The 23,701-nt window shown below is 40.8% G+C and overlaps 1 protein-coding gene across 4 annotated transcripts in view; it reads left to right on the plus strand.

The window, feature by feature from the left end:
* TGFBR3 (transforming growth factor beta receptor 3) overlaps positions 1–23,701 on the plus strand; it is a 193,008-nt gene that overhangs the window by 148,460 nt on the left and 20,847 nt on the right. For 2 of the 4 annotated variants that reach the window (XM_072754638.1, XM_072754636.1), the window contains exons 8-14: positions 3,045–3,234; positions 5,223–5,557; positions 5,981–6,133; positions 8,631–8,771; positions 8,953–9,111; positions 13,357–13,656; positions 16,554–16,674. In XM_072754638.1, coding sequence (XP_072610739.1) covers positions 3,045–3,234; positions 5,223–5,557; positions 5,981–6,133; positions 8,631–8,771; positions 8,953–9,111; positions 13,357–13,656; positions 16,554–16,674 — 1,399 coding nt within the window. The remainder of the gene's footprint in view (positions 1–3,044; positions 3,235–5,222; positions 5,558–5,980; positions 6,134–8,630; positions 8,772–8,952; positions 9,112–13,356; positions 13,657–16,553; positions 16,675–23,701) is intronic. The other 2 variants (XM_072754639.1, XM_072754637.1) reach the window with 1 other exon arrangement.

The following is a 23,701-nucleotide window of genomic DNA, read 5'->3' on the forward strand; positions in this document are numbered from 1 at the left end:
CCCAGTCTCAGATGTGAATTCTGCCTGTTGTGAGGGAAAGGTACCTGCTACCAAAAAAAGAGCATCCATTCATGCCTACAAAGGGGAAATGGTTTATAAACCATTATAAACCATGCCCATAGTATTTTCTTTGGAGGCAGCCTGATAGAGTGGAAAGAACCATGGCTTTGGTGCCTGACAGGGCTGGAATCAAATCCCATTTCTGACTGTCATTACTCTTGGTTGATAGTAGGGAAGCCAATGGACTTCAGAGTCTGTAGCCTTACCTGTGAAATGGGTATGATGATAGTAGTCACCTTGGGAGTTCTTGTGAGGCATGGCAGAGTTCATTCATTCGTTTGTTCATTCACTCATTCCACATTTGTCAGGTGCCTACTAGGTATTTTCATCTAAAGTATTTGGCCCACTGTGTGCATAAGGTGAGTTCTCAGCCATACATGCCACTCAACTTCTGTGCATCTCAGGCTCCCCTCTCTAATAAGGAAATATTACTAGCTAACTCCTACTTGAGAGGAGAATTAAATAACATATGTAAAGCTTCTAGCACAGTGCCTGCCATTAAAAAAGAGTTCATCTTCCTTCCACAGGCAACTTTTCAAAAGTTTGTCTATAGGAACAATTAACTTCTCTAAACAAAGTGAATACCAGAATGCCTACTAAAAGAATTGTAAGGAACTTGATGTCATAAATATAAAGAAGAGCCCATTAAACATGAGTGGCATGTGTGTGCATGTGGGGAGTGGGGCATGGTCAGAATGCACCCTCCAAATGACAGAAGGGTCCAGAGATATGCAAAGGGCAGTACTGTGGACGAGAACAGGAATACTAGAAGTGTCCACATTAGTACGCCCAGCTCTGGCTTTGTCTTCAGGTCCTTTTTGGACCATGCATAATCACATTTTGGAAGAACCTCCAAAACATAAAAGAATAGATGGAAGAAACTTACTAGAAATTTTTTGTTGTACTATTTCAAAGGGTCTTAGCACTTCAAGGTTAGTGATAGCCAGCTTGTTCTTTAAAAAGACATTTTAATCCCAGTTGGGAATATGCATTACACCTCTGACCTCTCAGACTCTCCCCCTGCACCATCAGTTCTGGTGCAAGTGTGTGGAGGCAGTGGAGGGGAAGGAGGGAGGGAAGTGTGTAGACTCTCCCTAGCTCATCATCCTTCACAAAGATGTGGCTGAAACATGGTGGTGGTATTTGGAGACCCCCTTGGGCACCCCCCATTTGGAGTAGCTACACCGAAGCCTTGGAAAAGTCTGAGGTCTCCCAGAAATACAGGATGAGGAATTCGCTCATTGCTAGGAAGGAAACAACTTGCCAAACCTTGCTGTTGTACAAACGTGTAGATAGATTTCTAGCCTTGTAAGTCCCGAGGTGTAATCAATATGAGTTGTACTGACAGCTCCTAGATTTAATGTGGAAAGGTGTAAACAAATCATTCCATATTGGTACGAAAAGGACAGGTGGCAGTTGTGATGATAGTCTTCTGGAAATACAGTATTTTCTCAGCTGTCCAGCAACATGAAAGACCAGGGCAGATGAGGCCAAGCAGTACTGTGTAGGCCAGTGTTGCAACTCCAGCCAATCAAAACGACATGCTGCTTTGAAAGGCTAGAAGCTGCGCCTAAGAAACTAGGTTTTAAGAACTCATTGGGTTCTCTTTATCTCAGTTTAGTTTTTTTTTTCTTTAACCCTTCCTTCCTCTAAGGTGTTTTCTCTGAATCAGAGTAAGAGCTAGAATATTCCAAACCTAGGAAACTGAGTTTTTCACAAATGGCTGTGAAGCATGCTTAAAGCTCTGTCTGGTTCCTTTTTATGCATGATTGTGACTGGCCAGTCTAGCAGTTTTGGGCAAGCACTTTGGGTAACAGAAAAATACACTGGGGGAGATCCTTTGAGCTTTGAATTAAAAATGTGTTCTCAGCCAATATCCCACAACCGAAGAGGCCAAGAGAACTTAGAGCCTCTGAATCTTCTATAGTTTTACAGTGGGAAAGGATTAATATTTAGTCATGTTAGGGGCAAACAGAATGGGAAACAAATGGGGAATTTAGGAAAAATGCTGCATGTATGTAGGAGAAAATAATTGGGCATGGAAATTAAAGTGATTTTTATACAGCATGAAAATGGTCTAATCTGCCTGCTGGAAGAGCTTTCCAGCCTTGTTGGAACAGTTGTTGGAAATGTGGTGCCTTCGCTTGGCGGTGTCCTCTGCAGCACTCCGCTCCCGCACAATCTGACCAGATCATTGCCCTAAGGGCCAGGTGATGTGGAAATGTACTATCCATGTCTTGGTTACTCAGTCCTTGGACAGATCTCTATCATTCACTTTTAGTTTTGTGACTAATTACCAAGTGAAAGCTTGTATTGTTAGATAAAATATTGCTACTTAGAGGGACAATAACTCTAATTAAAGTAATTAATGTTTAAAACATAAAATCTAAGCATATTCAGTTAATAAAATTGACAGATGAATACAATTACAGGGTCACTAAATTGATCATAAATTATAACTGAAATATCCACACTGGTTATTTCACCATATGGAATTTAATAGTTTACAAAGATGAGATGGTCTCCACAGTGAAGTAAGTAGATTGTGCCTTCTTTTATTTAAATCCAGGGTACAGGAAATAGAAGCATGGGCATATTTTTGGCAGCATAACATGCACATCTATTTACTTTATACATCATTTTAAAGAAAAATAAGGGCAAGTTTGGTATGTATGTGTATATAATTTAAACATTATCTCTAGCAACATACTAGGTATACTTAGTGTGTAGCTACTTAGTGATCATTGGGTTATTTTTATCAACATAAGCAACCTAAGTGGTATGATCAAATGCATGAATAGATTTCTTTTAATTCGCTATTAAAGATGTTCACATCAGTGTCCTTAGCCCAAGGAAAATAAGAATCAAAGAATAAATAGTTCCTTCATATACAATGTAGAATCTGTTTGTTTCAGATATTTAATTCTTATTTAAAGCACTTTTTACTTTTAGACTCATGAGTGAAATTTTGCTGTTATCTTCAGGCTCCTAACAGTATTGGCTTTGGAAAAGAGAGTGAGAGATCCATGATAATGACCAAATCAATAAGAGATGACATTCCTTCAACCCAAGAGAATCTGATCAAGTGGGCTTTGGACAATGGCTATAGTCCAGTAACATCATATACAGTGGCTCCTGTGGCAAATAGATTCCACCTTCGGCTTGAAAACAATGGTAAGCATGACTTTTTTTTTCCCCCTGAAGTAAAAATATCCACCAAATGAGGCATTCCGATGAGAAACTCTCATTTCAGCTTATATGGTGCTATTGTTCTGTTGTAAGTTTTGATGATTCATTTGACTGCATTATAAAGTGTCAGGTTATCTAGAATTGTGATAGATTATTTTGAGGAAATGATCTTGGGTACAGATTTTTCAGTAACCAAGTTAATTGCATGTTGGAGAACTTTGTCGTACATCACATAATTCACTGTGATTACCTTAAGAACAAATTAGCTTGGCTTCTCTCAGAAGTGTCTACTAAGCACTTACAGCGGAGGTACAGCTGCTCCTACTGCAGGGGAGAAGCCCTAGATTAGGCTGTATCTTACTGGACAGTAGTCACCAGGCGCTTCTCACTCTCACCCAGAGGGAACACAGGAGTTCTTACCCCAGTTGGATGGAGCAGAAAGTAGAATATTAACAGATTCTTGAGCTTTTTCCAGAGCATTGTAGCTAGTGAGATTCAAATGGCAAGTTTTCTGATCTCTAGACCTGTTCCTCACCTCAGTGGTACTGCTACTGAGCATGAGTACAGGCCATTTATTATTCACCATTGGAAGAGGAAGTTGCTTAACCTCTGAGTCTCAGGTTGTTCCTCCTCAGTAATATGGGAGAAAAAAAAAATAGGCCCTACCTCAAAGAGTTGTTGTGAAGATTTTTGTCAATGTACAAATGAAAAACCCTCTAAAGCTCTGACTTCTTTTGGATCCATACAGCTATGCCATCTTTTTTCCAAAAGATAGTATTGAAGGAGGATTAATGTCCTGTGGTCATCTGTATCTGTATTTCCTGCTCCCACTGAGACGGATTGACCTTAAGCATTGGCTTTGAGACTGAATATAGACAAAACTGGGAAAATTTTTCTTCCCTGAATTATTGAAAATAGGACAGAGCATTAATTATGTGGGAATATTTCTCTCCCTTTGAAGGAATAAGTGTACCTAAATAGCTTTTTCTTTCCTTCTTCAGGACAAGGTTCTAAAAGGCCAAGGTGCCCAGATACCTGTCAGAATTAAGCAGGCAAAAAGGAGGTAGCAAATAATTTAAAAATGCCAGTATTATTTCATGAAATCCTTAGAGAAATTATTTTAAATAATCTCTAGATTCAAAGGAGATATTTCAATGGCACTCGAAGAATATTATTGTCCAATAACTTACTCAAATCATAGATTTTTATAGCTTGCAGGGCCTTAGAAATTATCTAGTCCAACGGTTCTTAACCTTGAGTGTACATTGGAATCATACAGAGAGCTTCAAACATATTTATGATTAGGCACTACTTCAGACAGTCTGATTTTTATTTGACTTGGGGTATAGCCTGGGTATAGGGAATTTTTTGTCTCCCCAGTGATTTTAACGTGCAGCCATAGAGAACTACTGACCGAATTCAACCTCAATTTTTTTTTACATTTTTTCAATTTAAATTCAATTTGCCAAATAGAGTATAACACCCTCAACCTCAATTTTTAAAATGACACAACCAGGGGATCCCTGGGTGACTCAGCGGTTTGATGCCTGCCTTCCGCCCAGGGTGTGATCCTGGAGTCCCAGCATTGAGTTACACATCATGCTTCCTGCATGGAGCCTGCTTCTCCCTCTGCCTGTGTCTCTGCCTCTCTCTCTCTCTCTCTCTCTCTCTCTCTCTCTCTCTCTCTTTCTCTGTCTCTGATGAATAAATAAATAAAATCTTAAAAAAAAAAATGACACTACCAAGACACAGAGAAATAAGCCACTGGCCCAAAGCCACTCAAGCCAGTTAGAAAGACCACAAGGACTAGAATTCAGGCTTCTGGATCTGCATATCCTTTATACATTGCTTGTAAAGAGTAATTTTACACATGTGCACTCTGTGTTAGTTCCTCTTGTTCTTCCTTCTAATGATGATGATTGTGGCCTGGCATCAGGCATTGATGATGTTTTGCTTTCTTCTGTCACCATCAGAGGAAATGAGAGATGAGGAAGTCCATACCATCCCTCCTGAGCTACGGATCCTGCTGGACCCTGGCTCCCTGCCTGCCCTGGAGAACCCACCCATCCGGGGAGGAGGAGGCCGAAATGGAGGTTTCCCCTTTCCTTTCCCGGATATCTCCAGGAGAGGCCAGAAGGAAGGGGGAGAAGATGGGGTCCCTCGGCCAAAGGACCCTGTCATCCCTGGCATACGACTGTTTCCTGATCCCAGAGAGCCTGAGGAGGTGCAAGGGAGTGTGGATATTGCCCTGTCAGTCAAATGTGACAATGAAAAGATGATCGTGGCTGTAGAAAAAGATTCTTTGCAGGTCAGTACAGTTTCTTAAAGGAGAGAAGAGAAAGCCACCTCTTTCCCCATCTTGCCCCAGGATGTGTTAGCTATTTCCTTCTAGCTCTTTCACTTTTGAACTCTGAGGACTTGATACTGTTTTCTCAGTTGGATGGACTCATTTCCCCTTGGCTGTGATTCTTACTCAGGTCCTGTTGTTCTCAGTTAAGGGGGGGTTCCAGATCCATGTGTGTCAATATTTTGGTATTGAATTTCCAAGGCCAACAAACACAATCCTTGGTAGGTTGGGAAGAGGCAAGCAGGGAGGGGGAATGCAGGCCTCCCGCAACCAATACTGTCTGGGAAGACCAGGGATAATGGGAAGCCTGGGAAAACATGTTCCCTGTGTGTTGCAGAACTGCTTGTGAACCCCCCTTTATCTTTTTGGTGGTGGTTGTTTCAGGCCAACAGCTACTCAGGAATAGAGCTCACCCTGTTGGATCCTACCTGCAAGGCCAAGATGAATGGCACCCACTTCATTTTGGAGTCTCCCCTGAATGGCTGTGGTACTCGGCACCGGCGGTTAGCCCCAGATGGTGTGGTTTACTATAACTCCGTGAGTGTTCTCCAGAACAAAGCTTGGCTACTTGCCAGAGTTTTGTTGGGTGTTACCTTAAAATTAGCCTTAACGTTTCTATGACAATGAGCAGAGGCGTATATATCCCAGGCCTAAACAAAGCTAAGCATCAGTTCTCAACAAAATGGAATGTACTTTAACCCTGAGTCTACACAGTGGAGCTAACCAGCTCTGTGGTCTCTGTGGCCTATTTGAGTCTTGTCCAGAGGTGAGAGTACTTCTCCCTCATGAGCAAAAGAGCCAAGAGAAATCCAAAAAGGGCCCTCAAGAAATTATTACCAAGTCTCTCTCCACTTTTTGAGAAAGATCCTAAATTGAAGCAAATCTGCTTTTGACATCACCCATAGGGAGATTACATAGATTCCCCCAATGATAATCCACTGCCAAAGCTAACCTACACTTTTCAGAAATCATTCTTGTCAGCTCATTCATCTAAATCGTTTTTCTTCAGATTAAGCCTATTCTTGCAGAAAGACACACTAGGCAGTGAATACTGAAAGAATTTGAAACATGAAATTTCAAAAGAACTTTATAGTGTTAATTTTGCAGTTCAGGTTATACTTCAGATGGTAAAAATAAGGTTCAAAAACCCCTGGGCCAGTTTTGGGTAGATACACTTGCCCTTTGGTAGATACACTTGACCCATCCAGAGGAAACACTGGAGATCAGGTGCTTCATCAGTGTGGCTCATGTGGGGACTGACTCTCCTATGGGTGCAAGTTTATTATTCTTCAGACTTAGAGTGTTTGAGCTGGAAAGAACCTTAATATGATATCATTCAACTTCCTCATTTCACAGGTGAGGAAATTGAACTCCCAAGAGTTAAGAGACTTGCTTAGATTCAAAGAACTAGTTAACGGCCTAGCCAGGACTGAATCCAGCTTCCTGACGTCTCATCCACTGTCTTTCCCTGACACTAGGCTGGCCCAGCTAATCTCCCTTTGTTACTGGAATAATTTATTAACCTTTGACCTCTATAGTGAACACTCTCCTGCCAATTCCAACAGTAATTTTCTTACATTATCCAGTTTTTCCAGATATAAGGAATGACATACATTACTGATATACTTAATTTTGGAATTTTAAACATGACTAAATTAACACCAATAAGAAGCTATGGTAAAAAAAAAAAAAAAAAAAAAAAAAAAAAAGAAGCTATGGTGATCTGTGGGTTAAGTAAAAAAAAAAAAAAAAATTGCCTCAAAAAAAGAAAGGTATATCTTAAGCCCTTAAAAATCCCTTTCTTCTTGTGGGTTTGTGTATGGATATGTGTGTGTTATGATGATGATATGTAGCATAAGCAATATTCTAGGTACTTGGCTTCAATTCCATCAATACTTTGTTCTATGGAATTGGGAAAGAATGGAGAGGTGGTCTTCCTACATTCTCTTCCCATGCTGCTCCCTTCAGTGAATATTGTAGTTGTCCCAATTATAACTATTTGTAGCAATTTTCCAACTTACCATATATTTTTGTTTTGCAACATATTCAAAAATCTAATAGGCCTGTGAAACAAAACCAAACTAAAAGTATGACTATTCTATACAGCAAATAAATTAGGATTTTATTTATGGAGTCATGGTTCTCAGGTGAATTTCTCATATTATTTAGAACTAACCTAGGAATAATCATTTCAACCAAAGTTAAGGTATACTGTCACAGATTAAAACATGATTCTTTCCTACATCCATACACCAGACACAAAGGTGGGGGGAAGAAATGAAGAAAAAGAGGAGTACAGAAAAAAGATGAGGATATTTGCTCATTAGTAAACATTGGGTACTTTGTTTCCAAGTCAAAGTTTCTACAAATCTCTATGGATATGGATACAAATAAGAAAAGCTCCTTGAATTAGCCCGCTCTTAGTATTTCCTAGAATTTTTTTTTTAAGATTTTATTATTCATGACAGACACACAGAGAGGGAGAGGGGCAGAGACACAGGCAGAGGGAGAAGCAGGCTCCATGCAGGGAGCCCGACGTGGGACTTGTTCCCGGTCTCCAGGATCTGGCCCTGGGCTGAAGGTGGCGCTTAAACTGCTGAGCCACCCGGGCTGCTCTATTTCCTAGAATTTTCTTTTCTTTTCTTTTTTTTTCCTAGAATTTTCTATGTAAAGAGAAGCCCCTAACAAGAAGCCCCCATCCCCTCCAATGTAGATTAGCCTACTGACAACCCCATTTAGCCCTATTTCAGTGCCTCATGTTTTCCCACTGTTTGAAACAAGTCTTATTTTTCACAAGGAAAAATGCATATTTTAGTTTAGGTCTTAATTCGAATGTATGTTGGGTTTCTCTTTATTTTTATCTCTTTGAAGATAAAATCCTAAGAAAACTTGGAGTCTTTTTTTTTTTTTTTTTTTTTTTTTAGTTAGATTTTCACTTTGCACCTGAATTATTACATGGGTGTTTGTGTGAGGTAGAACCAAATCACGTGATTGGTGTTTTAATGACATTGTCTGTGCTTTCTTTGCCTTTTAGATTGTGATACAGGTTCCGTCACCTGGAGATAGTAGTGGCTGGCCAGATGGTTATGAAGATTTGGAATCAGGTGATAATGGATTTCCGGGAGATATGGATGAAGGAGATACTTCCTTCTTCAGCCGACCTGAAATTGTGGTGGTACGTTTGTTTGCAGCAATTAGTTTATGAGAATGTTGTCTTTTTGGTTGGCTTTAGTTGGGGACTGTTGGGGGCTGGGGGAGTGGATGTTACAGACCAAAGCCTACAAAGTGCCAGGGTCTTCGTCCTTCTTTTGACTGTGATTTATCTCTGTTTTTATTTGTTTATTTGTTTTCCCCAGTTTAATTGCAGCCTGCGGCAGGTGGGGAATCCCAGTAGCTTCCAGGACCCACCCAACAGAAACATCACTTTCAACATGGAGCTATACAACACTGACCTCTTTCTCGTGCCCTCTCAGGGGGTCTTCTCCGTGGCAGAGAATGGACACATTTATGTTGAGGTATGAGACCTGGACATTAGCCTTGTGCTTTTAGATTAGGGCTGAATTGTAGTAGCTCCTCGGGCAGAGGCAAGTTCCTGCAGCAGAAGACCTCATTGTGTTTTTCCCCACAGCCCGTAACCAGCTCTGGGTGAGGGCTTGGCTCAGAAAATGCATCCAGGTGGATTTCTGACCAAAGCAAGACATTGCGTGATTAACTACATGGGGATAGTGTTTTACAGATGAGTGCTTTTAAAAAATTAGTTGTGTGAATTCTACTAATAAAGCCTTTTTCTTGCTTGTACTTAGCTTGTCCTTCTAAACTACAGTTCGGTAGTTGCAGTGTTAGAGTTAACCAGGAATATTTCACCCCACCTCACACAGTATTTTTTAAATTGAACACACTACAGTGAAATGCTGTATGCTACCCTGTCTCATGGAGATTGAGGGTTTTTTAGATCATTATCTAAATGTATCTATAAATGTATTAAACTGTTTCATATGCATAATGGTAAGATTATGCATAGCATAAGTCTGTGGAATAACTATAAAAATATTAGGCAGTGGTAGTAATAATGAAATAATAACAGCTAACATTTATTACAGACCTATTTTGAGCCAAAGTTGGTTGTAATTATTGTAGTAATTTACTCTTCAAGGCAGTCCGATGAGACTAGTGATATCCCCATTTTAGGGGTGAGGAAATTGAGGCACAAACTTGTCTAAGGTCACACAGTTAGTAACTAGTGAACTTCATAGTAGAGTCTATACTCAGGTTGTCTGGCTCGAGAGCCCACAGTGTTACCCACTAGATGCGACTCTCATTTATCTCAAAGTGCTATTTAAAGGGGAGAAAATGTGACCTCTTAGCAGTGCGAACAAATATCCAGATTCAGATTAGATTCTAGAAAAAGATAAATATCCTTATGGCCCTCAGGTGTCTGCTGGTCTTACAGGAACATCCTCCTCTGCTGAGCTAGTTTTGGGGCTAAACTTCAAGCTTATGTTTTACTTCACTATAGGAGGAGTGAGAAGCTTATGGGGTCAAAATGGAATACTTCTATATGACTTCAGAGCACATATTTCTGTTTCAGAAAGATAAATAACTCTCACATGTGTTCTGATTCTGGGATAGAGCCCAGTGACTCTAGACATTTTCCTGGATCTCTCCTCTTTTTTGATTCCCTGTTTTGAGAGATCCTCTCTTTCTTTGGGTATCCTTTCTTTCTCCATGGGGGGAAATATACTGCTTTCTACATGCTGCTCCTAATTATAGGTCTCTTCTTATCCAAGATCATTATTTTCTTCTTGCATTTCTGGCTGCGCAGTCCACATGTGTGCATTTGGGCAATGACTCTCAGTCATGCCCTAGATTTTAGGGAACCCTGCCTAATTGCAGTTTGTTCTTTACCAAATGTGTACCTGGCTCTGCTAATTTATGGCTTTGCTGCTTTATGCTAATCAGTGACCAATCATCCTCCTGTATCCTACCCTGGGTGTTTTGGTTTTTCTCCCCAGTCCACCCAATGCTGGATTACTTAAAATTCTTTTTTTCTCATTTTCACATTTATATCTTTTCATATATCATCTATATTTTTCAAAGTTAAATTTAGTTAAAGACACTGTCAAATGATGAAAAAGAAATGGACTGAATCTTTTTGATATTTTAAATATCAAGTGTATTGAGGAAATTTGAGGAGGGTGGTATATGTTTTAAGGTTGTTTAAAACCACCTAAATTAGAGAATCTGTAAATATTTTGCAAAATAAGGTAGCAGCCACACCCAATCTTTGTTTCTGTTTGAACTCCAGTGCTGATACTTAACTTACTTATTTAGACAAATAAAACTCCCTGAATCGCTGGCTTGGTCTAAAGAACTATTTCCAAGTTTCTACTCCCAGCTGTCCTTATGACACACCCCCAGAATCCTGTTCCTTCTAGACCATATTTTTTCCTTTAATCCAAGACATTATTGATTTTGCCAGTGGTCATCTTTGGGTGATAGTTGGTCACATAATGACAGTTTTTCTGTTAGTTCATTTGTCTTGGGGTGTTAAAAAGAAGTGTTCGTAAACACCCAAATTTAAATCTAGAATAGTACTATTAATTACAGCTGTCATTTATTGACTAGCTGGGAACTGTATTGTTTGCGTGTAATTGTGACTTACAGATCCTCGCAATAACTGTTTCTAGTAGGTATTGGTATCCTTATTCTGTATGGGAGGAAACTGAGGTTCCGAGTTCACAGAGCACATGATTTCCTGGGCTTGTCTCCCTCTAAGACCTGTAGTCCTTTTACAACTCATTTCCAGGCCTTTTTTAAATTTTTTTTTTTTTTAAGATTTATTTATCTGAGTGGGGGAGGGGCAGAGGAAGAGGGAAAAGAATCCAAGCAGAGTCCCAACGCAGGGCACTATCTCATGACCCTGAGATCACGATCTGAGCTGAAACCAAGAGGCAGCCACTTAACCCACTGCACTCTTCACCCCAACACCATTTTAGAGTAGAAGACTTGGTGATAATATTTCTTTCCTCTAAAACAACTTTTTGGGATACCTTAGAGTTTCTACTATTACATGCTTTCTTTTGAGACTAGAGGAAAGATTTGCATTTCTAAGTCTGTTTTTGCATTGTGGATTCTGAGTTCATGTTAAAGGACACTTTTTAGTAATAGATACATGTAATTTGCCATCTTTCCCAGATAAAATATATCATTTTTTTAGAAATATTGCCAAAATAGTGATGTTGAATATTTAGAGTCCCAAACACTACTTCCGGGAAAGATTTCCCACCAGGTGTTCTCCCCGGACCTCATGGTGGGTTTGGTTGACCCTGTGGCTACTGTGAAACAGTAAAGAGAAAATAGACTTCAGATTTCAAGGCCTAGGTTTAAGGCTTGGTTTTATCCAGTGCTTCCGAGGTAGGATTTTGAACAAGTCATCCATCCTGTATGTTCAGTTTTTCCTCCATTTATAAAATGGAGATGAAACTATTTAGCTCACGAGGTATTCCAGAGGGATTGAGCCTGAAGGCACCACAAAGTGACATGATCATAGTCATCTTCATTGCCGAGTGTCTTGTAGTTAACCAAGTAGGAATCTTTCAAAATACTGCTGTGTCCTCAGAGCCCCATGCGATGTCAGGGGTTTCCCCTGGGTTCTCAGAATGGAAAGTGTGTTTATATCTCCACGCCTTTTGAAAGGATGCTGGGGCTATTGACTTATGGTTAAGGACTAACTTTATTTCTAAAGTGTTTAAGTTTATGCTGATCCTAAGTTTAGTCAAGGAATGAGGCATGAGGGGAAAGCAGTTCATGCAGTGATCCATGTGTCACCACATGGAGAATCCACTCTGGTCTGGGATTTTAGCTGAGTTCAGGATAGTTGAGGTTTGAATTCTGTTTATACTTGGCCAAACACCACTTCCTGTTTCTAAAGAAAAGAACCTTAACAAGGTTTGGACGTAGCCCATACAAATGTTTTGTAAGAGGGGGAAGTATAATGAGTTGGAAACAATTCCAGATTAGATTTCCCTTAAAATACCCTTGGGCTTAAAGAGCGAAGGGAGAGTACTTGGCAAGGCTTGGTTTGGACCTGTGAGCAGCTAGGACACTTTGCCAGGCTTGTGATCGCCACCAGATTGCACAGCCCCGGACACCAAACCCCACAGGCCAGCTCTGCCTGCAGGCCTGTAAAGCAGGACTTGAGATGAATCTGTAGCTGTACCGCAGTGTTTTAGGCTCGTTCTGACTTGTGGCAGTTTAGAAGTTCGGTCCTCTCTGCCTACGTTAAATAGAATGCCTCTGTACTTTATTTTTTGACTGGTTTTGAAAAATAGCTAGTTTTTCAGGTGATGCACTATTAAGACATGATATAATAGTAGGACACTAGGGGCTTTGCCTGTTGGTATTTCATTTATTTTGGAAAATCCACTTTAGGTGCATGCTGTGCTTTTATTTTTATCTCCCAGAGGACTTATGGGGGGTTGAAGAGGCTTTATTCGTCTTATATTGGAATCTTCCAGACTGACATTTGAACTAAATAATTCACTGTCATCATCCACACCAAGTTTAAATGGAAAGCATCTTTTTTTTTTTTCAAGAAGTCTGTATTACTTTTGTAATTAGAAAGAAGACTGTATAAATATGTTATGAAAATAAATCAGTGTCCCTCATCAGAAGCGCTGAGTTGGTCTGTTTTACCCTTATGCCTAAAGTAAAAGTGAGATGCCAGCTTGGTTCTGATTGATCTTTCTGTTCTCTTGTAGGTGTCTGTTACTAAGGCTGACCAAGAGTTGGGATTTGCCATCCAAACGTGTTTTATCTCTCCATATTCAAACCCTGATAGGATGTCTGATTACACTATCATTGAAAACATCTGTCCTAAAGATGAATCTGTGAAATTTTACAGTCCCAAGAGAGTGCATTTTCCTATCCCACAAGCTGAGATGGACAAGAAGCGATTCAGCTTTGTGTTTAAGTCCATTTTCAACACCTCGCTCCTCTTCCTACAGTGTGAACTCACATTGTGCACCAAGAAGGAAAAGGACCCCCAGAAGTTACCTAAGGTTAGCGGGCCTTCATCCATCTCTAGGTTATTTCAACATTTTTAGGTGAGGCAGTGACCTACCAGAGAAGTTTTATCACGAGTTATTGCAGGTTGAGGTTTTTGGTTTGGGAACTGCCCAATTGAAGTAATAAAATCTGTGTTAGCAGGGAACCGTGAGTTTTATGGAGTCTTAGAGAATAAATCCTGATAGTATGACTTTTTTTTTCCATGCATGCTACTTAGTAGTATCTTACAAATGATAAATCAAGACTGTTTTCCATTGAGAGAAAGGTCTGGCTTTATCTTTGCAATTCAGATAGTGTGTGGTGCCAAAAATACAGAGAGCCGAAAGGACAAGTTCAGTATGAGGATTAATTTTTCCAGGTCCCAGTGCAATTTGTATTGCAATTGTTTTCTGACCTTCTCTGGGTGAATTATAAGGTTGACTTGTCTCAGGAGGACTTCTAAGGGAAACTAACAAATATTTTAATTTTTCTCAGCTTTGTACTGCTTCATTGTGTTTGCCTCATGTCACTCCCCATATTGAACCAGTACATTCTGTTGCCACAACAGAAATCAGAACACTTTGACCTTGTTGGAATGGCTGTGTAGGGGGGAATCTGCAAGGTTAATTACCTCTTGAGTTTGGCTTTGTGCAAGAAAGGTGTCTCTGTCATAGTTTTGTTTCTATGATCTGCCATGGTTATGTATAATTCCATATGTGCACTTAACTCTGTAGCTGTCTCACACAGTGTCAGCTGACATGTAAAACTTCTGTAGTCACATATCAATATTTGAAACTAATGGCTGAGCATATCAATAAATGTGTGTGTGGAATTCTCTCTTAAAACATAGGTCCTAAGAGATAGGTATACAGGGAGCAGGAAAGATTACATTATTATTATTATTATTGGATAGGCTACCATTGATCTGAATGCTTTTACACTGTTATATTCCCCTGGGCATCCATTCTCCGACACCACCAAAGAACATTTTATACTGCATATGAAAATGTAATAAATCTGATTGTAATCATTTGGGAGCATGAATATATAAGATGACTTAGACTATGTTCTATAGGTTGCGTTTGGAAACATTGATGCCTTAGCCTTGTAGTCATTCACTTTCTGGTGCCCATTAGTGAACTGTGGTAGAGAGTCATAGGGAAACTTAATGCTTGGCTGTGAGACACAGCTGCTTCTGCAGCCAGAGGATGACTTTTAGGTGTTAGGAATCTTGGGAGGATAGGAGTTGGGGCTGGCAGTTATGAAGGGTCTTTACTGATGGCTTTGGTTGTTACCTCTGTCTGAGCCTGGCTTGGCACCATCCAGCATGGTAGTGTGTGAGAATTAATCTTAATATTTCCTTCCAGAACATTCTAAGGAGAGTTCTAATTCCCAGTGGATGACATGGGATGTGACTTTAATCCTAAAGTCCTTATTTAAACCCAAGGCAAGAGAAAGTGGAAAGAGCATGGGGACTGAGAAGGAAGGCCTGCTGCTTACTAATGACTGGAAGCAAGCCCCCTGACCCCTCAGAATCTAGATAGACTCATCTGTAAAGTGAAATAATAGTACCTGGCTTCCCTCAGGAGTAGAGGAGCAATGACAGTAGATTTGACAACAGTCCACAGTTTATGGAGCAGTGGCTTCAGATGAGCTGTTGACAACCAGAGAAGACAATGGTTGTCTTCGTGTTTACTGCTTATAGTTAATATTTCCACAGTTCTAGTGACTTCTCAGTGCTTTCTATGATGGGAGGCAGAGCCAAAGAATCTTTTTAGGAGTTTTGAAAGATCATGGAGTCCAGCCCTGCTCTTAGCTGATGAAACTAAGGCCAGAGTTAAGCCATAAGTTGGGTGTAGAATTGTTGACTCTTACTTAAGAAGAACTAATAGCAAAGTAAGAAGGCTTTTTCTAAAATGCAAATCTTTTCAATAAGGAGGCCTTTCCACAGACAATCTTTTGTTTCCCTGTACAAGAAGGCTGTTGTAAAGGCCTTTCTCTGGGTTTTGAGGGAGAAGAAGAAGTTGTTTTCTTCTAATATGTTGCTTAGAGCAGCAATGACAATAAGGCCGAAAGACTTTGCTTTTTTGTGATTGGAAACATTTTAGCTTTGGGGAATGGCTTGCTATAGACCTTTTAAAGGATTGATATATTTCTTACAAACAAAATCAAGTAGATGTCATTTACATTGGAGTTTCACCTATTGATAAGCATAGATAAAGAACTTAAGTTATTTTAAAGAAAAAAGGTACTGGAGCATGATGACACTATTAAAAAACAGGTACACGAGGCTTGGGCATGCTAATTGTAAGTTTGGGGCCTTAAAATAACTGGAGGCAGCTTGTACACACCTGAGTACAACCCCCCTGGGGCTCCAGTTTGGAACACTATAGCAGACAACCCTGGAAAGCTTCATCCTGAATGAATGTATACCAGGATTTAAAAAACCAAACAAACTCGACAACATGATTATCTTTTTGGACAACAAATGTAAAATCTGTCGCTTTCATAATGCAGCACACAAAGTTTCCCACAATCACAAATCACAAACAGGAACTATTTATGTGAAGCCAGCTTGGTGAAGGGCCAACACTCATCATATAGTTTCTTTACTTTTCAGACTAAATAACACTAAAACCTCTAGTTGTTTTGTGGGAAGATGGGGAAGAAAGGCAGTGTTTATAAGCCACCCAGTGATATTTGAATCTTCAAGTACAGCTGAGAATATCCTGGGTATGCCACTCTATCTCCCAGATTATTTATGGTTCTTTAGAAAACACCCAGATCTCCTGTTTTTCTGTGGTAAACAGCTGTGGGCTGTCTGATAAGGGCACAGGACAACTAAGCAGGCTGAGCTGGTGCAGGCTCTTCAGAGTGACCCCTGACCCTATTTTGCTCTGCCCCTCTGCAGTGTGTGCCTCCAGATGAAGCCTGCACTTCACTGGATGCCTCAATGATCTGGGCCATGATGCAGAATAAGAAGACATTCACCAAGCCCCTCGCTGTGATCCACCAGGAAGCAGAAGGTAAAGGTGTGTTTTTGGAGGCTCGGTCAGAGAATAGGGGCCTGAGGGCTGTTCATTTTAAGAAGCTCCAGTAATAAAACTAATAAAAAGAAGCAGCAGCTCCAATACTGTAAATCAAAAGTACAGTTGTATTCAAAAGATACGTTAAGGGCCAGGGCACCTGAGGAGCTCAGTTGGGTAAGCATCTGATTTCAACTCAAGTCATGATCTCAGGGTTGTGGGATTGAGCCCCTCATTGGGCTCCTCACTCAGCAAGGGAATCTGCTTCTCCCTCTCTCTCTGTCCCTCCTCCGATCGTGCGCTCTCTCCCTCTCTCAAATAAATAAATTAATTAAATATTTTTTAAAAAGATACCTTAAGGACCAATTAGTAACCTTAGAAAAGGATTTTTGCCAAAGGAGCCTTTAAAAAAATGGGGGTGTGCTCTCCCATGTGGCTGGGTTATTAGTGATATGCTTGCCAATAATTTCCTCTTTAAATGTTAGATCAGCTTCAAAGTTGTCCCTATCCCAATGTCACTCTCTGTTGCTGTTCAGATATACTCCTCTAGTATGCAGGAAAGGCTTTGAGTTCTTCCTCACGTGCCGGGATTGAACAGCCCACAGCCCATCTTTCACGATCTACTAGCAGTGTTTGTGCTGAGGACGAGCAGTCTCCCAGGGCTGTACCAAGATCACAGACGCCATTGGGGAGGGTGCTGCATGTGAATACCATCCATCCTACATCAGAGCAGAAGAAAGGTTGAGAACCACTGTCCAAATGCATATTTGTAGTTCAGGTCTTAGAATTGTACATGGTCACAATTGTTACTTGAAGCCAAATGTGCTTCTTCCTACACACACAGGAGCATTGGGCAGTCTGTACTTTCTTTCAGAGAAGAGGGATGCGTCCTAGGAGGTGTGGCCTCAGGTTGTCAGGCAGGGCAAAGCCAGACCTTGTGTTGGCACAGTCAGCCAAACCAATAGAGAAGCAGAGCTGAGCTCCAGGGGGGTGTTAGCAATGGACCTGGGGCCCTGTGGACCATGGAGAGCATCCATGGGGACAGCTGAGTGCATGGATGAGCAAGAACACATCAGGTGGCTGGTAACATCTGAAGAAGTGGAGCCAAATGCACATTTGGACTCTCTGGGCAGCTACATTTGTCACTGTCTAGAAGGATCCTATGACTATCTAGAGACATTGTCTAAGGGTGCTGGACTAAGAGAAATCTGGGAGAGTAAAAGTGGATTCCTAGGCTCTGGGGTTAGATATTTCAGGGCTAGGTCTCCAGGCCTACTTCCACCACCCCGGGGGGGCAGAGGAGGAGCACGGCACTGGAGCCTTGATAAAAAGCCACCAAGCATCCTGTCTCCAGTTGCTGGGAGACCTGCTGGGTAGAGCCTATACCAGATCTAGGCTTGGGGGCAGCCCCGGGATGGCATTTCTGATCTAAAAGCATTGTTGGATTCGGCAAGGCAAGGTATTGGGGGCTAATAGCATAGGCACATGGTACCTAATAGAGTAAGAAGCATGTGGACGCTGTCCACTTTCTTCTTTGGTGGAGTGACCTTTGTGAAAATCGCAGTGCCATTCTTACTGACCTACGTGGTGGTGACATCTGACCTTTTCGTGGGAGCAGGCTCACGTTGCAAAGGCAAGAGCGTATAGTGGGGAGGGTGCCGATTTAGAGCCAGGAGCCTGGGGCACAACTTTTAACTTTCCTTGCTAACTGGGACTTGGAGATCTCCCCCTCTGTCCTTGACTTTCATTTTCTTTATCTAGAAAAGGAAGGGTTTAGACCAGATGGCTTCTAGAGACTCTTCCAGCTGTTAACACTCAGCTGTCCTGTTTGAAGAAGCAAAATAGGTTTTAATTCATTTCCCAGCCATCCTGAAGGTGGTGTGAAATGTACGCATTAGATGTTTATTAGTACCTCAGTAACACTTTTTGTTGTTGCTGTTTTACTTTGATTGATTGGGTTTCAACTATCTGAAACAGTGTACCAGCCAAGGTCTTTCTTTAAATGGATTGCCCAGGGGCGGGTGGCTGGCTCAGTTGGTTAAGCATCTGACTCTCGATCTCAGTTCAGGTCTTGATCTTAGGGTCATGAGTTCAAGCTCTCCATTGGGCTCCATGCTGACTATAGAGCCTACTTTAAAAACGAAAAAAAAAATTAAATGGATTGCCTAAAGAGTTCCCCTGTTTATTGGATCCAGGAGAAAGAAATAAGTAAATTAATAAGGTTGCAAAGTATATCACAATCCGGCAACAGCTGGCTGCATTTTGTACTGTTAAAGTGGTTTAACAATAACAACCACTACCTCATGCTCCATCTGTTACTCTTACCTATTTCCAGAGATGTAGTTCTGCGGGTAATTGATGGCAGCAGCTCGCTTTTTTCTATACCCAACAATAATTGGGCATTAATATTGCAGTAGTATAACTTCCAGTAATTCATTCATGCTTCTTTTAAGTTTGGTGGTATTTTTCTAAGTAATTCCTCTTGTAAATTAGGTAATTACTTTTGTTTAACCTTAGTATAATTATCCTGAAAGTTCAGTGTTCTTTTACATAAAAGTTCAAGAGGAAAGTTTTACCAAATATCAAAGCAGTTTCACGAGATTTGCTAATAGAGAGTAGACTTTAGTGGAGAAGTGTGTGGTGAAGAAAGTTCATTGTTTAGGTTTGTTAAACAAGTGCAGGTTGGACTATAGGCCAGCTTCCCAGGGGCTGTGTGCAAATGTGCTTTTTAACTGCACTGAATGAGGTAAGTTTTCGGGCAGTTTTCAGCCCTGACTCCTCCCAGCTTTTGTGTTTATTTTCTTTTGACTCTGAAATCATTTCTCCATGATGCAGACCCTTGGAGTCTATGCTTTCCCTCTGCCTCTCAATGAATTAGAATAGTTGAAATGGGAACGTGACCATTTGCCTAATAGCATTAGTTTATTTGAATTATAACAAGGTCATTTATTTGAATAATAACAGTGTCCTGAACATTCTTCCTGCCAGCTTTGTGTGTTACTATTGTAAGCCACAGATATTATAGTATCTCCAGAAGTATCTCTTACTGGGATGAATTTTGGGGTAAAAATTGTCCAACCAGTGGGATGTTTCATTGCCCTTTTAATCACACAGGTACTCTTTGAAGGCTGTGTCAAAGTTCCAAGACTCCATGGTCATTTGGTCCACCTTATTTCTCAACACTTCGGTTTTCTGGGACAACAGCAGATAATGTCTCTGGTTATCAGCTTTACAGCCAAGCAGAGAGCTGCTCTATAGCTCCCAATGCCAATGGTGTGGGCACATTTCAGGTTGTGTTTCTTCCTTCTGTGGACAGAGAATAGGTTGTCAAGACTAAATAATTCTGGGTCCCTCCTCTGGGCCATCATTTTTTCTTAATAAAGATTTTATTTATTTATTTGAAAGAGAGTGAGCAAGAGTGAGAGAAAGAGAGAGAGAGAGAGAGAGAGAGTGTGTGTGTGTGTGTGTGTGTGCATGTGTGCATGTAATCACAAGCCAGGGAATAGGAAGAAGACTCCCACTTGAGCAGGGAGCTCCCAGGACCCTGGGATCATGACCTGAGCCAAAGGCAGGCGCCCAACTGACTGAATCACCCAAGCGCCATTTTTAATGGAACTTGCCTGAGCATTTGCAGCACATATCCACCATCTCAGTCCCTTGGGAACTGGCATTGGGTTAACACTCTTTTATTGCCAAAATTTGCAATAGTAGATGATGGTGCTGGTGGTGAGAATAGTTATGGAGATGACAACAATGATTATCTAACATTTACTGAGCATTTACTCAGTACAAGGCTCTGTGCTAAATGCTTCATGTGGATAATCATATTTAATCCTCGTAGTCCCCCTGTGGGGTAAGTACAGAGCAAGATTAAATAACTTGACCAAGATCACATGACATATAAACAAATGATGGATCTGGGATTCAAATCCAGGCTCTTTGATTCCATAGTCTGTGCCTTTCTAAACCCTTCACCTTTTCGTAGGCAGAGATTGATTCTAGTTTTTAGTAAACTACAAGCAATGTAGGCATCGGTCTGTTCACACCCTCTTCCCACCTCCTTCTCCTATTCATGCCATACATATCATATTGGTATTCAAGTTCACACCCAAGTACTCTACTGATTGTGAACTGAAAAGAAGATGAAGAATTTTAGGAAAAAAGTCTGTTCCCCAAATGGTAAGATGTTGGAAAACATGCAAGCTATTTAAGAGAGTATTAAAATTTAGAAGTTCTGTGACTTTGAATCATAACTCACAAAAAAAATCCCAGAAAACATGAATAGTTTATGCACATTATGGTTGATGGCAAAACAATTAAAATAGTTGAGGTAGTGCCATCCTACCATATTTTCTGAAATAGTTTGAAGTATAGGCATGTTAGTGCTATTTGCTTTGGATGCCATGACCCATTTTTGTGGCATTTGAGAACACTGGGGCTTACACAATAAAAATGGCTATACCACGTCAGTGATAATTTTTGCAAACGGTGAAAGGGAAGAGTAATCATTTTTCTGAAATTTAGAGCACATATAAAAAATGAGTGAGAAAGAACAATAAACATCATCCCCAAATTTGCCATGATTTATGTACAATATGTAATTCTTAGCAAGTTAAATGTTCAAAATACTGAATTTCCACTACATAACTTTTTAAAAATAAGTGTGCTCAGGACAGCACCTGGCATATCTTGGGCACTCAGTAAATGTTAATTTCCTTTCCTTCCTCTTAACCTCTCAGCCAAACTAGGTTTTGAGGGGGGTAGGATAGAAGGGGTATGAAAGGGAAAGTTGTGAACGTCAAATGGAAGTTAATCCAAGAGAGGCGTTACCTTTCTGGAACACATTTGATTTTTCCAGAACAAAAATACTCTAATGCACCCAGCCAGGTTTTGTCCTCAGGCTGAGGTAGAGATGAGGGGAAGCTGAGTGAAAAGATGGTAGAAATGTTTAAGGGACAGATTAAGACATTCAGTCTTTATCCAAGGGAGACTAGATAAAGACTTTATCCAGTCTTTACCACCAGGAGTTGTTACTTTGGAATACACACACACAAACAAACACATACACAAATATATGCAAAATAAATATACACAAAAATAAAACAGTAGAATGAACTCCCATGAATCCTTCTGGTTTCAACAGCTACCAGTTTATGGCCAAACTTGTTTTATCACTCCCTGTCCCTGGATTGTTTTGAAGGAAATCCAGACATTTCATCTCATCCATAAATATTCTGGTATGCATTAAAAGTTAAGAACCACCAGAAGATTGGGGCACCTGGCTAGCTCAGTTGGTGGAGCATGCAACTCTTGATCTCAGGGTTGTGGCTTTGAACCCCACATTGGGTGTGAAGATTACTTAGAAAAAAATAAAATCTTAACAAAAACAAAAACCCTTGGATAAGGAACCTGTGATCAGATCATTTAAGACTACCCTGAAAGCCTCATGAAGGTTGGTTTTAGGGAGATGAATGCAATAATAAGATATGTATGACAATTGTGGTTATTCCAAAAACTGTTTATCGGTACCTGCCATGTGCCAGGCATATAGTAAACACATCATCCTGTCTTTAAGGCCTTCACAGTGTCATGCAGAGCTTCACAACCTTGACTCTATTGATGTATTGAGCTGGATAACTCTTGTTATAGAGGGCTGTCCTGGGCATTGTAGGATTTTGTTTGTTTGTTGTTTTTTTTTTAATTTTTTTTTAAATTTACTTATGATAGTCACAGAGAGAGGGAGAGAGAGAGAGGCAGAGACACAGGCAGAGGGAGAAGCAGGCTCCATGCACCAGGAGCCCAACGTGGGATTCGATCCCGGGTCTCCAGGATCACGCCCTGGGCCAAAGGCAGGCGCTAAACCGCTGCGCCACCCAGGGATCCCATTGTAGGATTTTGAATAGCATTCTTGGCCTCTACCCACTAGATGCCCATAGGAAACCCCTCCACTACCCATTGTGACAACCCAAAACGTCTCCAGACATTTCCAGATGTCCTGGTGGGGTGCAGGGGGGCAAAAATCACCGGGTAAGAATCACCGATCAAGTGGAAGGATACAGATAAGTGATGACACAATTGCAATGAATGTCGTAAATATGGAAAGAACCCAGAGAAGGGGTTTGTTTACAGTGAAATTAGTAAAAATTATATGTTAAAAGAGGTCTGCACAGAGGCCTCCTGAGTCTCCAGCTTATTCATCTCCCTATCTTTCCCTCTTTGCCAAACACCAGTAGGTTTGGGGACCAAGTAGACACCTTGTTTGTCTGTGGGCCTGCTCGATCCTACCGTGTTTAGGAGAACTGAATTGAAAGCTGGAGGCTAAAAGCTGTGGTCAGTTACTCATGCATAACCCCAGAAATATCCTGTTTATGAAAACCATGCCTAACCATCTGAGGAGGGAAATTTGGTTCTAGAGGCAGACCGAAATTTGCTCAAGAGTATATGAAAAGATTTAATTCAGAATGTTGATTATAGTTTGTACTTTCTGCAAATGAATCTTTATTGTTAACATTCTCTTCACAGCAATAGCAAGGGCTCCTTTCTTACAATTTTACCCTTAAACCAAAAGTAAATATTGCTGTGTTCCCCTGCTTTCCTTTCAGCATGCCAGCTCAATTATAGGGTTCCGGTGGAGATCAGGCTCCTTTAGTCCTACACAAGGGTTATTGGGGGATTTTTAGAAGAAAAAAAGAGGATAAAATCCTATAACCTCAGTGCTGGAGCTTGTACTTGTTATTGTTTATGGAGGAGCTTCACCCCCAGGGGAAATAAGCAACAACTGTTTCTGTTTAGCTCTGAGAGGAGGCCCCTATTTGGGGTGGGGGAGAAGGATTAGATCATAGCCTAAGTCCATTAAGAATTTTAAAACAATGCCATCCATCACACAGGCCTTGCTCTAAAACCCACATTCTCACATGTGAGGTCTCCTTAGGGGAGAGTCATTATTTAAAACCACTTAGGGATTCTGAGTGACAAAGTTCAGCCATGGGCGGTTGATTGGATGGAACTCTTCCCAGAAGCGTGTATGTTTCTC

This window comes from Vulpes vulpes, chromosome 3 (genome assembly GCF_048418805.1).
Source record: "Vulpes vulpes isolate BD-2025 chromosome 3, VulVul3, whole genome shotgun sequence".
NCBI classification, from domain to species: domain Eukaryota; kingdom Metazoa; phylum Chordata; class Mammalia; order Carnivora; family Canidae; genus Vulpes; species Vulpes vulpes.